This window comes from Lucilia sericata, unplaced genomic scaffold (genome assembly GCF_015586225.1).
Source record: "Lucilia sericata isolate MDLA Ls3-8-SP2 unplaced genomic scaffold, ASM1558622v1 Contig000260F_arrow, whole genome shotgun sequence".
NCBI classification, from domain to species: Eukaryota; Metazoa; Arthropoda; class Insecta; order Diptera; family Calliphoridae; genus Lucilia; species Lucilia sericata.
The window spans coordinates 353,561-368,803 of record NW_023994285.1 but is presented as its reverse complement, the minus strand read 5'-3'; the positions used below and the strand labels follow the sequence as shown (position 1 = coordinate 368,803).

The window sequence follows — 15,243 nt, the reverse complement described above, 5'->3', positions numbered from 1 at the left end:
GGCCAACCAAGGCAGGTGTTTACGTAGAGCACTTCGGCATTCATTTGTTAACACTCCTAGTCCCCCGGATGCATTTTACCTTGATGAAAGACTTTATCTTGGAGTTATTGCAATAGCGCTACCATTATCTCTAGTCTGTCGGGACTATAAACTGGTGATCATCAAATGTATCATCGGCCTTTCCTTGGAATGATTTTACATGGCAAGAACTAGAGAACCACATAATCTGTTACCATGGGAATCGATAATCTGCAAGTCAGAGTTTATGAATTTGTCTTGTCCTGGTTATTGGAGATGTTTCTTCGGCGTGCAGGTGGTGGCTTTAGTTTAAAACCAAATTCGCGGGAAGAGAATGTCGGTTAAAAAACTGATGCACGCTATAGTCTGGGCGGCAATGGTGAGAGAGTACTTGAGCAAAGTGCTTGTACATGGACCGTCAGAATCATGTACAAAAATTGACGCCTGGGTGTAAGAGTCGTCTAGTCAACTCTTCCAGTACCGCTCCTAGTTTCTAGGAGCTGTACAAATCGCAGTGTAAGGCTGTGGCTTAATAGAATATTGAATTTTAGCTAATAATGAAAAAATTGCGTTTGTGTTTGGTGTGCGATGTACCATCGGATATTTGAAATGGATGGATGAAAGTGACTCTGAGTGTTTTTGAGGTGTGACGGATGGAGGGAGATGTTTTGGCAAAGCTAAGTGGAGCTGTTAATGCCTTAATCCTTTTCTTTATGGTTAAGTGTGTTGAAGTTTACTCGAACATATGCTCAACACATCACAGTATGTCCTAATGGCCACTGAAACAAATCTTGTCAATTTAAAACGGGCCACCAATTACGTCTTTAGGTGCTGTTGCCGAAACTGCAGAGCCATCTCATGAGTGTAGTTGTGCGTCTTTAAGAGATTAGTGAATACACTGGGATGAGTCTTTAGATGATGAGAATGTTCTAAGGAATTGAGCATTCCTCATAGCATCAATAGGGTTTGATGTTGGGTACGCCCCCCTCTAATGGCTGATTTGCTAAATACAAATTTTGATATTATTTTATGTCCTATAATACAGTCTACCACCAATTTTATGTCTGATATTTCTCTGGATATAGATGAGTTTAATATTACTTGAGAAAGTATACTTATGTGTATGTAGACAACTTAACAATGACATCTGTTTTTCATAAATTTTGCTTTGACAAACTAGTGTGCAAATTATTAAAGAATTCTGCTCAATACTTTTTGATGGAAACCCAATCAAACACATTCAGTTTCGTTTTAAACTTTCAACGGTAAACATGGACTTTCTGCTGCAACTACTTAACATAACACTTCTTAGCATGGAAGCTACTTGGCAATTGCAGGAATTAAATGATATTATAAATGCAGCCGGAAATTCAACAGAAATTTTAACTTTGGCAATATTTGGACAATCTCAAGACATTGAGCCATACATAAGAGTAGCAGAGACCAATAATATACCGAAACTAGTGATGACAAGAAATTATGGTGACATTAGTTTTAATTATGAGACGGGGTTTAATAGAAAAATATTTTTCATAGCGGTGGCAGCATTAGAACATAAAGCCTGGTGGAATCATTTAAATACAGCCTTTTTGGGTAGACAGGGTTATGTTAAGGGTGTTTTCATAACTAAACTACCCAGAAGAAGAAATCCACGTTTGGATTTAAGAGAACACTTTGAATGGTGCTGGAGAAAAGGTTTCACTAATGCTTTAATTCTAGTGGACAATGAGAAATATTATCAGCTGGAATATGAAATTTTTAACTACAATCTTTTCGATGGCCAGAAAATAACAAATATGACGGAGTTTAACAAATTGGAGTTGTATCCAGATAAATTTCGGAATTTACATAAATATAAAATAAGAACCCTGGCTCAATTTGATCCACCTAGAGTATTTGAGAAAAGAGAATGTGTGGGCAAACATAAGAAACACTTTCTAGGCTATGTAGCCACTCTATTTCAAGCCTTTCTCAAGGAATATAATGCCGAAATGGATTTAATGTATTTTAATATGAATAAAAGTTACAATATATTCGATTTAATACAAAGAGTTGAAAATGATGAAGCTGATTTGGCCATTAATCCTTATATACCCTATAAAGGAGTGCATTTAAGTTATCCTTTGCGTATGCTGCAAAGATGTGTGGTGGTACCCTTTCCAAAGGAACAATCAAAATATAAGTTTTTTATAATGCCTTTTGAGAGTAAAGTATGGTTTAGTTTTTTAGCCACTTGGTTCATCCTAAGCTGGGCCAAATTATTTGGTTGGTTTGTAAAACACAAACGTTCGGCTCATAGATCATCAGCAGCTTTAGATGTGACCGAAATATTTTTAAATGTTTGGAGATTAATGATGTATTTACCCTCCTTTACATCTTGCTGTTATGTACATTTCAAATGGTTTAATGCCTTATGGTTTAGTTTAATAGTGGTCATGGGTTTTATATTCTCCAATTTATATATGGCCTCTTTAACTAGTTTCTTTTCGGGTCTTACATTCAAGCCTACTATTGATACATTAGCGCAACTGATACAACGCCGTATAATAGTGGATGTAGTGGACTATGAAATCCCTACCATTTTAGCTAATCGTGATTTACCAAAAGCTTTATCTGAACTTTTACATGCCCGCAATGCCTCGGAATTAATGGATGATATATTGGCTTTAAATACACATCACTCTTATGCAGATCTAGCAGATCGCATACAATTCTCTTTAAACCAGCAAATACATTTAAGGCGACCCGTAAGTCAAATCGTCAAGGAATGTTTAACCACTATGCCTTTTGGATTTCTAATGCCCGCTCATTCACAATACGAAAGACCTTTAAATCGTTTTATTTTGAGATCTAATGCAGCTGGTTTGATTGATAAATGGTTTTTGGAAGCCATACAAGATGGTTATTGCTCGAGAATTTTAACTATGCGCATGCCAACGCTGAAAATAGCTAGACCTTTAACCTTGGAACACTTTCAATTTGGTTGGTTTGTTTTGGCTGGCGGTTATGTGGTCGGTGTAGTAGTATTTTTATTGGAAAATTTAAAAAGGATATTTAAACGTTTTAAAATATTTATTATATATTATTAAAAGTTATCAAGTAAGTTCTTTTATTATAGCAAAAATATATGCATTATAAATAACTATTTGTTTTCATATTTTTAGGAAACAATTTTGATTTGCTTGTGTACACAGGATAAACATTTTTTGTTTGGTTTTGTGAGATATAAGAAAGTAGTACTATACCAGCACATCAAGTTTGTCTAGGATTCTATTATAATTGTGAATGAAAAGCTTTTAAAACTGTGAATTGTATTTTGGTTTGTACATTTGCTAAAAGGTTTAGTAAATCTATATTTTTTTGTTTATCTCTTAGTAAAATTAATATTATCTCAAAATAAATAAGCGCATTAAAGAAGTTACATAGCAGGGAAACTGCGTTTAATTCAAAAGCTAAAAATATAAAAATATCTTAAAATTATCTATGCACTGGATAGTATTGGATAATTTATGGCAATTTCGTTAGACGTTTAACATATCTTTTTGAAATACTGGTATATTTAGTATAACCATAAGTTCCAATGCTCTATTTGGTAAAAGCTATAATTCATCCTAGAACAGACGAACGTACATACATAGCTATATATTTCAGAAATCAATAATGTAAAACTTCAACTGATTTTAGGTTTTCCATGGAAAGTAATTTTCTGCTTTTTGTATAAAACCCGTTTATCTCGTATGTCAAGATTTTAGTTTAAAGGAAAAAAAGTGTTAAATTTTAACCAATTCTGTGATCGAATTCTTCCACGAATTTTCATTATCCGATTGGATTAAAACGTATTATCAGTTAATTTTAGATTCAATTGAATAAAATAAAACTCTCCAAAGACAAATTTCCTTTTCGGAGGCAGGACTAATAAACGAAATTTGCAGTTTTCTCATTCTCCGTATGCAATTACCGAAATTCCATAAACAGGTTTTTTATACAATTTCCACCGTGACGGTTTTTACCGTATGGTAGTAACAAGACTTAGGATATATTTACATATATAGGTAACATATAGCCCTATATAAATATAGAGCATCGGTGCTTTTCATTTTTAGAGTTTTTTACTTAAAGCATTTTTTTTCAAAATTTAAGTTTGGATCGGCTCCTCCCGCATGTTACCTTGATGAAAAGACCCTCATCTTGATGTTATTGCAATTCCGGGAAAAAACAGGTGCTACCAGTATCTCTAGTCTGCCGGGATGATAAATAGGCGATGATCAAATATAACCTCGCCCTTTCCTTGGAATGATTTGATATGGGGTCAAACCAGAGAACCACATAATCTGTTACCACGGTAACATGTAGCCCGCAAGGCAGAGTTTCGGACTTTGTCTTGTCCCGGTTATTGCAGAGGTCTCTTCGGGGATGCAAGAGGTGGCTGTGGTTTAAACCCAAATTCGCGGTAAGAGAATGTCGGTTAAAAGACTTAAGTCTATAATTCGCTGTTGCCGAGACAACAGATATCCCACAGTGAAGTGACTGTGGCAGTAATCGTTGGAAATGAGTTGGTTTTAAGAGTATATGATGAATGTTGAGGTATGAGGACCTTACTCACCCGTATACCTAGATTGAGTGTGTCGGATGTTTTTCCCTATGAGTGTGTCATATGAATGAGAAGTGAAGAAGTGATACCATTCAATTTTCTTTCCATATCCGGGTATATCCATACCAAATTTACCACAGTGTGTTCTCTGTGAGTAAGAACAAGTCTTCGGCTTATTTGAAGGATTCGATTCAGTCTACCGATTACGTCCTTAGGTGCTGTTTGCCGACTCAATAGAGGTCATTTCATCTGAGTGGTTGTAAACGGAAGTGATGTTTTTGCATCTCGAAAGTTAACCAACGAGATAGCAATAGTCGGAGATTAGATAGCTCGAGTACTTGAGTAAAGTGCTTGTACATGGACCGGCAGAACTATGTACAAAAATTGACATCGGCGTTTAAGAACCACAAAGGGGCAGTGGTGAGTTGTCTAATCAGCTCACCCTTTGGTTGTAAAAGTATCACCGTGAAATAAGCCAACCCGGCAGGTGTTCACGTACTGCACATGGCCCACTAGAAAACATTAGTATGTGACACATTTTGAAGGGACTAACTCAGTTAGTCCCTTCATGTAAAACTTGAAATAAAACAACAATACAATATTTGCTATCATATTGTGTAGGATTTCGCATAACTAAATAGTAGTTATTTATACCCAGCAAAAACTTGGTAATGGCTTCCAATTATAATTACTTATCCTCAGACTTTTTAGTGACTACTGCATATCGTCAGGATTACATAGAAGTAATCTAATAAGGCCTTACTAATAATTTGTTATATAAATATTTTCGAGTTCATTAGCCATCTTGCCAGTGAAGATATGGAATCTGTGTACGTTTTTGTCATGCGATTTACAATGAAAACTTTTTCCAATTACTTTTAATCGTTTGTGGTAATTACTTGGCTCCAATGACATCACCGTATTAAAGTATTGTATAAGTAAATTTTAGCATTTTAATCCCTTACATGACAATGAAAGTTTTTACTGGGTATATTACGTAGTTTTAACTTTATTTACATATTAATGAAACAACTTTTTTTTTATTTCTTTTATATCAATTTATTTATTAATTTTCTTTTACTTAAAAACTAACATGATTTGCATTTGTTTGTCTATTATTTCTAAACAAATTGATTTAATGTTATTTTTTGTTTATTTAAAAAAAGTCATACACTAACTAGATTTTTGTTGATGTTTTGTCATAAGTGTTGAGTTCTTTACTGTTCTGGTTTTCAGTTAATTCATTTGTTTTTTTTTATTTTTGTAGTTTAATTCATCTAATCAATATTTGTTTGTTTTGTTTTAAAATTCTAACAAACTTAATTTAATTAGTTAGTTTATTTATACAAAAAAATTATACATTTAAATATTAATTATAAATATAATTACAGTAATAATGATAATAAAAACATTACTAATAAAAACGATTTAGAATTTTAGCACCCAAGGGTTTTTAAAAAAGTTTGAGTATACGGCAAAATTTTCAGTGATCAATATTTACAATAAATTTTTATAATTAATTATACAATAAATGTTAGAAATTATAAAGATATTTTAAAAATATTTTTATACAAAAAAAATTTTAATTGAAAAGTTTATAATAAAAACTATATATAAATACAAATACGTACAATAAATAAAAATGAAAAATATATAATAAAATACATACATATGAATACAATTAAATAATTAATCAATTTAACAATTAATCAATCAATCTTAAATGTTTTCTTTGTACAAATACATTTAGCGATAATATCTGAAATGGATAAAAAAAAGAAGAAGAAAAAGAACACATTTAAAAGAATATTAACTAAATGATTTCATTTATATTGAAGTTTAAATAAAAATTGAAAATATTTATTAATTTAAAAAAGGGTTTTTGTAAAAATGTTTGCAGATAACAAGCTTTCAATATCAAATAATTTATAACAATTAATTAAATTAATAAACAAATAATTAAACTGAAAATTCTTATTTTTTTTATTAATATATTCATCTGTGTCTGACGTTAGCGGTACTGAAATTTCAAAAAAATTATATATGTATTTTTAAAATATTTGGCAATATAAAAAAATAAATCATAAATAAAACACAACTAAATTCTAAATAGTTTAAAAATGCTCTTAAAATTATGCTTCTTGTCTACACAATTTTAAATGATTTTTCAAGAAAGTGCAGTTGTAGGTGTTAAATATTGTTTATGTATGTGTGTGTGTAAAAAATAGTGTTATTTTCTCTACAAATACTAGTTTTGTAAATGTGTAAATATGTGACAATTTCTGTAAAATTTTTTGTAATTATTTAGTAAAGAAATTTACGTTCATTAGCAATGAAATCAATCACCTTCGTAGTTGCTGGTATAGTCACTATTAAAACTTTCATTTATATGATTTCTTTTCTTAACTAATTTACAATTTTGTATCATTATGTCGTAGCCTGTAATTAAATAAATTTTAATATTAGTTTAGCAATGTTAAATAGTATTCAATATTAATTATTTTGCTGTGATTAAAAATGCTTTCAATTTTAATTAAGTTAATTAATGCTTACCAATTCATGTGTGCAGTGAAACATACATTTTTTTTGATGGCAATTAGAAATGTGAGAAAAATAAGTGATGTTTATTATTAATTTATTTTCATTTTTCGTTTTTAAAGGGTTTTTTTTTGGTGAGTTTAATTTTTGCAATTAATGTCACATGTTGCTTTTGAAGCCATGAGGTTTACAGCCATTTTTATTTCGATGTCAATGGGTGATGTCGTTATAAGTGATGATTATTACTTTAAAGCAGCTATTTACAGTATTTGTAATAAATTCAGAATAATTTATGTAAATTATTGAATAAATGGTTTATAATTTTGGTGTGACTTCTCTACGCTTAATAAACAGTTTATGTTGCAAGAGTTATCAAAAACCTGTTCCTACAAACAATAACTTCAATTGATGGCAACGAACCATTCAAAAGTTAAAGTTGTGCTAGTAACTAATATATGAACTGCAACTTGGAAATTTCTCTAGATAACTCAAACCGAACAAATAATTTGTCTGAAGGATCTACAAATATTCTCATTTCCGGTAATTTTTTCTCATCAATCGAAATGTGGCAGTGGAGATTATAAACGGTGCAACAGAAAATGCTATATTTGAGACTTTTGTCGAGACCATAGAATAAACTACAATCTAGGCTATAAAAAATTAGAAATATTGTAGAGACTATAGTCTATAATCGAGGATATTCTGGTGAATGCTATGTCATATAATATAGTCAAGATTGTAGCCAAGGCTATAGTCTAGGTTGTAGATTAGTCGAGACTACAGAATAGACTTTAGTCGAGACTATAGTTGGTACGATGTAATATACTATATTTTAGATTTAATTCCATATTATAGAATACTTTCTAGTCAAGGCTTTAGTCGATGAAATATAATAGAACAGGCTGCAATAGAAACCATAGAATAGGTTGCAGCCGGTACAGCAGAATAGAATACAGTCTAGACTGCAGAATATAGTTGAAACTATTCTCGGCTGTAGTCGATAGCAAATGATTGAATATAGTCGAAATTCTAGAACAGCCTACAGTACGGACTTAATTCAAAGCCAATGAATAGAGTATAGTCGAGGATTTACCACAGATTAGGATACAGACAAAACTTTAGAATATATTCGAAACTGTGTATTCGAAACTATGCAATTTCATATAGTTATTCTAGATTATTCTCGACTTTAGTCGTGAGTATATAATAGAATAAAGTCGAGATTCAAGAATTGACTACGGTAGGGACTTACTTACGATGCAATAGAATAGAGTAGAGTGGATTAGACAATAGTCATGATTATAAAATAGACTAATGAAATTATTAAAAATATACACTATAAAACTGACTACAGGCGAGATTATAGATTACAGACTATAGAAAAGATGACTGTGGTTTAGAGAATTTATTGTATGCAATAGCCGAGGCTTTTTGGATGACCTCCGAAGGATATTTGATTTCGGTAATTTTAAATAATAAACATTTAAGAAAAGGTCATATTATGTTATTATAACATTAACTGTGTGAATTACAATTTTATCGTGGACCAATGCATATTGTTGCAAAATTTCATTCCCCAGCTCCACGAATTTTATTTATTTCAGAGTTTTACAAACAATTAATTGTTTCTGAAAAAGTGGCTTTTAAAAATAACATATATTTTTTCCATAAATGATAGAATAATTGGATTAAACATCATACATCAGGCATTGAAAATTCAGTATTTTGTTACTTTTTGAAATCGTAGTCTAGTCTATAGTCTAGTCTATAGTCTAGTCTATAGTTTAGTCTATAGTCTAGTCTATAGTCTAGTCTATAGTCTAGTCTATAGTCTAGTCTATAGTCTAGTCTATAGTCTAGTCTATAGTCTAGTCTATAGTCTAGTCTATAGTTTAGTCTATAGTCTAGTCTATAGTTTAGTCTATAGTCTAGTCTATAGTCTAGTCTATAGTCTAGTCTATAGTCTAGTCTATAGTCTAGTCTATAGTCTAGTCTATAGTCTAGTCTAGTCTATAGTCTAGTCTATAGTCTAGTCTATAGTCTAGTCTATAGTCTAGTTATAGTCTAATCTATAGTCTAGTCTATAGTCTAGTCTATAGTCTAGTCTATAGTCTAGTCTATAGTCTAGTCTATAGTCTAGTCTATAGTCTAGTCTTAGTCTAGTCTATAGTCTAGTCTATAGTCTAGTCTATAGTCTAGTCTATAGTCTAGTCTATAGTCTAGTCTATGTCTAGTCTATAGTCTAGTCTATAGTCTAGTCTATAGTCTAGTCTATAGTCTAGTCTATAGTCTAGTCTATAGTCTAGTCTATAGTCTAGTCTATAGTCTAGTCTCATAGTTCTAGTCTATAGTCTAGTCTATAGTTCTAGTCTATAGTTAGTCTATAGTCTAGTCTAAGTCTAGTCTAAGTTAGTCTAGTCTATAGTCTAGTCTATAGTCTAGTCTATAGTCTAGTCTATAGTCTAGTCTAGTCTATAGTCTAGTCTATAGTCTAGTTATAGTCTAGTCTATAGTCTAGTCTATAGTCTAGTCTATAGTCTAGTCTATAGTCTAGTCTATAGTCTAGTCTATAGTCTAGTCTATAGTCTAGTCTATAGTCTAGTCTATAGTCTAGTCTATAGTCTTGTCTATAGTCTAGTCTATAGTCTAGTCAATAGTTTAGTCTATAGTCTAGTCTATAGTCTAGTCTAAAGTCTAGTCTATAGTCTAGTCTATAGTCTAGTCTATAGTCTAGTCTATAGTCTAGTCTATCGTCTAGTCTATAGTCTAGTCTATCGTCTAGTCTATAGTCTAGTCTATAGTCTAGTCTATCGTCTAGTCTATAGTCTAGTCTATAGTCTAGTCTATAGTCTAGTCTATAGTCTAGTCTATAGTCTAGTCTATAGTCTAGTCTATAGTCTAGTCTATAGTCTAGTCTATAGTCTAGTCTATAGTCTAGTCTATAGTCTAGTCTATAGTCTAGTCTATAGTCTAGTCTATAGTCTAGTCTATAGTCTAGTCTATAGTCTAGTCTATAGTCTAGTCTATAGTCTAGTCTATAGTCTAGTCTATAGTCTAGTCTATAGTCTAGTCTATAGTCTAGTCTATAGTCTAGTCTATAGTCTAGTCTATAGTCTAGTCTATAGTCTAGTCTATAGTCTAGTCTATAGTCTAGTCTATAGTCTAGTCTATAGTCTAGTCTATAGTCTAGTCTATAGTCTAGTCTATAGTCTAGTCTATAGTCTAGTCTATAGTCTAGTCTATAGTCTAGTCTATAGTCTAGTCTATAGTCTAGTCTATAGTCTAGTCTATAGTCTAGTCTATAGTCTAGTCTATAGTCTAGTCTATAGTCTAGTCTATAGTCTAGTCTATAGTCTAGTCTATAGTCTAGTCTATAGTCTAGTCTATAGTCTAGTCTATAGTCTAGTCTATAGTCTAGTCTATAGTCTAGTCTATAGTCTAGTCTATAGTCTAGTCTATAGTCTAGTCTATAGTCTAGTCTATAGTCTAGTCTATAGTCTAGTCTATAGTCTAGTCTATAGTCTAGTCTATCGTCTAGTCTATAGTCTAGTCTATAGTCTAGTCTATAGTCTAGTCTATAGTCTAGTCTATAGTCTAGTCTATAGTCTAGTCTATAGTCTAGTCTATAGTCTAGTCTATAGTCTAGTCTATAGTCTAGTCTATAGTCTAGTCTATAGTCTAGTCTATAGTCTAGTCTATAGTCTAGTCTATAGTCTAGTCTATAGTCTAGTCTATAGTCTAGTCTATAGTCTAGTCTATAGTCTAGTCTATAGTCCTAGTCTATAGTCTAGTCTATAGTCTAGTCTATAGTCTAGTCTATAGTCTAGTCTATAGTCTAGTCTATAGTCTAGTCTATAGTCTAGTCTATAGTCTAGTCTATAGTCTAGTCTATAGTCTAGTCTATAGTCTAGTCTATAGTCTAGTCTATAGTCTAGTCTATAGTCTAGTCTATAGTCTAGTCTATAGTCTAGTCTATAGTCTAGTCTATAGTCCTAGTCTATAGTCTAGTCTATAGTCTAGTCTATAGTCTAGTCTATAGTCTAGTCTATAGTCTAGTCTATAGTCTAGTCTATAGTCTAGTCTATAGTCTAGTCTATAGTCTAGTCTATAGTCTAGTCTATAGTCTAGTCTATAGTCTAGTCTATAGTCTAGTCTATAGTCTAGTCTATAGTCTAGTCTAGTCTAGTCTATAGTCTAGTCTATAGTCTAGTCTATAGTCTAGTCTATAGTCTAGTCTATAGTCTAGTCTATAGTCTAGTCTATAGTCTAGTCTATAGTCTAGTCTATAGTCTAGTCTATAGTCTAGTCTATAGTCTAGTCTATAGTCTAGTCTATAGTCTAGTCTATAGTCCAGTCTATAGTCTAGTCTATAGTCTAGTCTATAGTCTAGTCTATAGTCTAGTCTATAGTCTAGTCTATAGTCTAGTCTATAGTCTAGTCTGTAGTCCAGTCTACTGTCTATTTTACAGTTTAGTCCATAGTCTGCTCAATAGTCGGGTCGATAGTGTAGTATATACATAGTTTAGTCTATATTGTCGCGGAAAGTTAGTGTAATACCTTAAAACCTAAACAAGTACTATTTTGGTACAAGTTAGTGCTATTAGTACTAGTACTGAACGGTCCAACGTGTCGAATGAGCAACATTGTAATAAGCAAATATGAAGTATTCGCCATGATGTATAAAGAAGACAATGAAGTCACTTGTTTCTGTAACATACAGTAGAACGTGGAAAAATAATTTAAATAACTTTTGAAAATAGAAAAAAATAATAAATTTAATTTAAGCAATTAAATAATTGCTGAAATATAATTTTTGAACTTATTGTTATTTGAAAAAAATCTAAACATCTAAGGACCCTGAGTTAATGGTATACAAAAAAAAAATTCATGTACGATAGGAGTTATTTTCACAATAGGAATCATTAAACTTAGACCTCTTATTATGATTTAATGACACCAGAAATTTAAAGACAAACTTTCCCAATGCTGCATTACCAATTTATACCATCACCAATTTTCTATAACAGCAAATCCTACAAATTTCGTGTACAGATTTATCGATTTATCAAATAAAACACTGGAATTTTTTTAAAATTTTTTTCTTTTTTCATGTGTATTTTTTCATTTGTTTTTGTTTTTTTTTCAAAAAATTTCCATAATTTTTCATTTTTTCAATTAGTATCAATTGTTTTTTTTAATTTTTATAACCAATTAGATGTTTTTTTATTTTGTTACGCTTATAATACGTTTGTTTTTGTCTTTTGTTTTGTTTGTTTAATAATTAATTTATAAATTAATTTAACTAAAATTAATGTAATTGTTTTATTTGACTAATGCTAAAGTGTGTGTTTTTTTGTTTTTTTTTTAATTTTTCTTTTCATACTTTTTTTTTAGTTTAAGAACTTGTTTTTTTTGCAAACACATTTATTTATTATTTTTTTGTTTGTTTGGTTTTTATTAATAATATATTTGGTTTTTGTTTTATTTTGTTTAATCATAATAAAGTCACAACAGTATGCAGTTCTTTTTTATTTTTAATTTTATGTTTTGTTTTTCTTTTCTTTTTATAAATATTTGTTGTTGTTTTTTATACCAAGAGATAAGTGTTGAGATGTATGGTTGGTGGTAGGCGAATGAATACGTATGAAAGAGAGTAAGAGAGAGAGCGAGATTTGGTTTTTATGTTTGATGTGTGTAAAAGTATGGCGAGTTAAAGTTCTGAAGACCAGAGTTTCGTTAAGTTTTAATCCTTAAGGGATTTCTTTTTGTTTAATGAATGTGTGTATACGTATGTGTATGTATGTGTGTAAGTATGTAAGAATGTTTTTGTTTTTTTTTTTTGCTATAAAATTGTTATTTACATTTAACTTATCTCTATGTTCTCTTCTTTATTATTAGTATACTTTTATTTCTTTACAAAGTAGAGCTTAAAGTAATTTTAGAATTTGGATTTGTTGTTTTATTTTATTTTTTACGAAGTTTATTTGTATTTGTATTCTTCATGCTTTTCTTTGTTTTGCTTTTATTTTTGTTTAATTTTACCACATATACACGTACATTTTTAGTTATTTAATACAACTACATAAACAAAATACAGTACATATGTATGTATGTATGTAACTTCAATGCATGAACTGTTTCCGTTTTCCGGTTTAATATGGTAAGTATGTATGTATCTGTCTTGTAATTTTACTTTTGTTTGTTGTTTTCTGTTTATATTAAATTATTAATATTGCAAAAAATTTATTTAAAATGTTACTGCTATTTTCAAAAGGATTTGTTTATTGTGTATGTATGCAAGTGAGTGTGTTTGTGTATGTGGTTTTATATTAGTTTCATTTGTTTGTTTTCTTTGCTGTTGTTGGCATTAGTTTTTAAGTTTGTATTCCGTTTTATGTTTTAGCTATTTCAAAATAATATTTTTGTTTTAAATGTTAAATATTTTGTTTTGTTGTTTGTTTTGTTTTAGAATATGTTAATTTTAAAACCAGTTCATATAGGTAGTTATACTAACAGACACAGACACATTATTATTTGTTTTTTTTTTTTGGTTTGGTATTTTGCTGTTTTTTTGTTTTACTTTACTTTAAATGTATTTATTAGTTTGAAATTTATTAGTTGGTTTTTTTATTTGTTCATTCAACGTGTAGTATTATTATTTTTTCTTTTTTTTTTGTTGTTTATTTGTTTATTTCCTAAAAACAAATGCATTTTAGTGTATAGTTTTTCAATTTGTTTATATTTACAAGTTAAATGCATGTTTGTTTAATATTTTGAATATGCGTGTGTACGTGTGTGAATGTTTTTATAAAAAATGTTTATTTGCTGAAATTATTGTAGTTGGTATTATAGTGTATGATAAATTCATTAGGATTTTATATTTTCTATTATTTTATTATATTTTTTTTGTTATTTTTTAATTTCTTTTTTGTAGAACTGCATGTTTATAAATTAATTCAATTAACTATTTGGTAAATTTATTTTTAGATATGTGTTAACACAAGTGTAATTTTATTTGTTTTAATTATTATTGTTATTATTTATTTATCATTCTATTATTTACATAAGTAACTGTCTGTCTGAGTTGCTGTCTATATGGGTCTATTGGTATTTGTGCTAACATTGATTTAATTAAAATATTAAATTAAAAAAACCTACATAAATACATACAACTGCATGCTTATTGTATTAGTCTTAAAAAAAATTATTATTAAATTTGCTTTAAAATTATTTTAGATTAAAAAACATTTTTAAATTACAATAGATTTTAAATATTTAAAATTTTTCAAGGAATAAACATTTGTTTATGTATAAAATACATTGTATATGGATTAAAATTTTTAAAATTTCTATAGTCTATTCATTAAGTAAAAACAACACATCCGGGTGTATAAAGAATAATGTAAGAAATAAATTTCAATTATTCGCCCAGTTATACGCACATAATTTTAAAGTATCCCAACAAACACTCGGTACTTCTATAACCACTTTTCAATGACTTCTACATACCGTTTGTATTATGTTTAAGTACTCTTTTAAGACTTACATCTAATCAAATACGTAAGTACTTTATTTTTAATTTTGCCGTTGTATTTGTACATTTTATTGCAACTGTGATTTACCCACACAGAAAGAAACATGTTTTTTTGTGCTAAAAGCATTATGTTCTAAGAACAAGAAGCCCAGGTCCATATTCTGTGTGAGCGACTTATTTTTGCTTTAAAAACAAAACAATTTTTAATTCCCTATTTGTATGTACTTATTTAAGTAGTGATTTTTAGTGTAAGTTTTTGCTGGGATGTTTTGGTACATTCATATATATAATGTACATATATATAAAGTAACCAGATTTAACTGCAAAGAAAGCAGGAAATATAAATGAAATCTTTATAAATGAGCAAAGGATAGAACTGAACTAGAACTGAACTAGAACTGAACTAGAACTGAACTAGAACTGAACTAGAACTGAACTAGAACTGAACTAGAACTGAACTAGAACTGAACTAGAACTGAACTAGAACTGAACTAGAACTGAACTAGAACTGAACTAGAACTGAACTAGAACTGAACTAGAACTGAACTAGAACTGAACTAGA

At 29.9% G+C, this 15,243-nt stretch overlaps 2 protein-coding genes across 6 annotated transcripts in view; one reads left to right on the top strand and one right to left on the bottom strand.

The window, feature by feature from the left end:
- The first annotated feature begins 1,289 nt into the window (after window positions 1–1,289).
- On the top strand, window positions 1,290–3,217 carry LOC119602888. The gene is made up of 3 exons (XM_037954672.1): window positions 1,290–3,041; window positions 3,111–3,117; window positions 3,183–3,217. The coding sequence occupies exons 1-3, from the start codon at window positions 1,290–1,292 to the stop codon at window positions 3,215–3,217; spliced, it is 1,794 nt and encodes a 597-aa protein (XP_037810600.1).
- A 2,447-nt stretch (window positions 3,218–5,664) lies between these two features.
- LOC119602889 (disintegrin and metalloproteinase domain-containing protein 9) overlaps window positions 5,665–15,243 on the bottom strand; it is a 333,169-nt gene continuing 323,590 nt past the window's right edge. Inside the window, exons 24-25 of one of the 5 annotated variants that reach the window (XR_005231379.1) lie at window positions 6,956–7,048; window positions 5,665–6,368 (exon numbers count right to left, since the gene is read on the bottom strand). Coding sequence is in view for 3 of the 5 variants with exons in the window: in XM_037954679.1 (XP_037810607.1) it covers window positions 7,021–7,048 (28 nt within the window). In the remaining 2 variants the exon portion in view is untranslated. Of the gene's footprint in view, window positions 6,369–6,492; window positions 7,049–15,243 lie in introns of those variants that run through there. The other 4 variants (XR_005231380.1, XM_037954681.1, XM_037954679.1 and 1 more) reach the window with 4 other exon arrangements.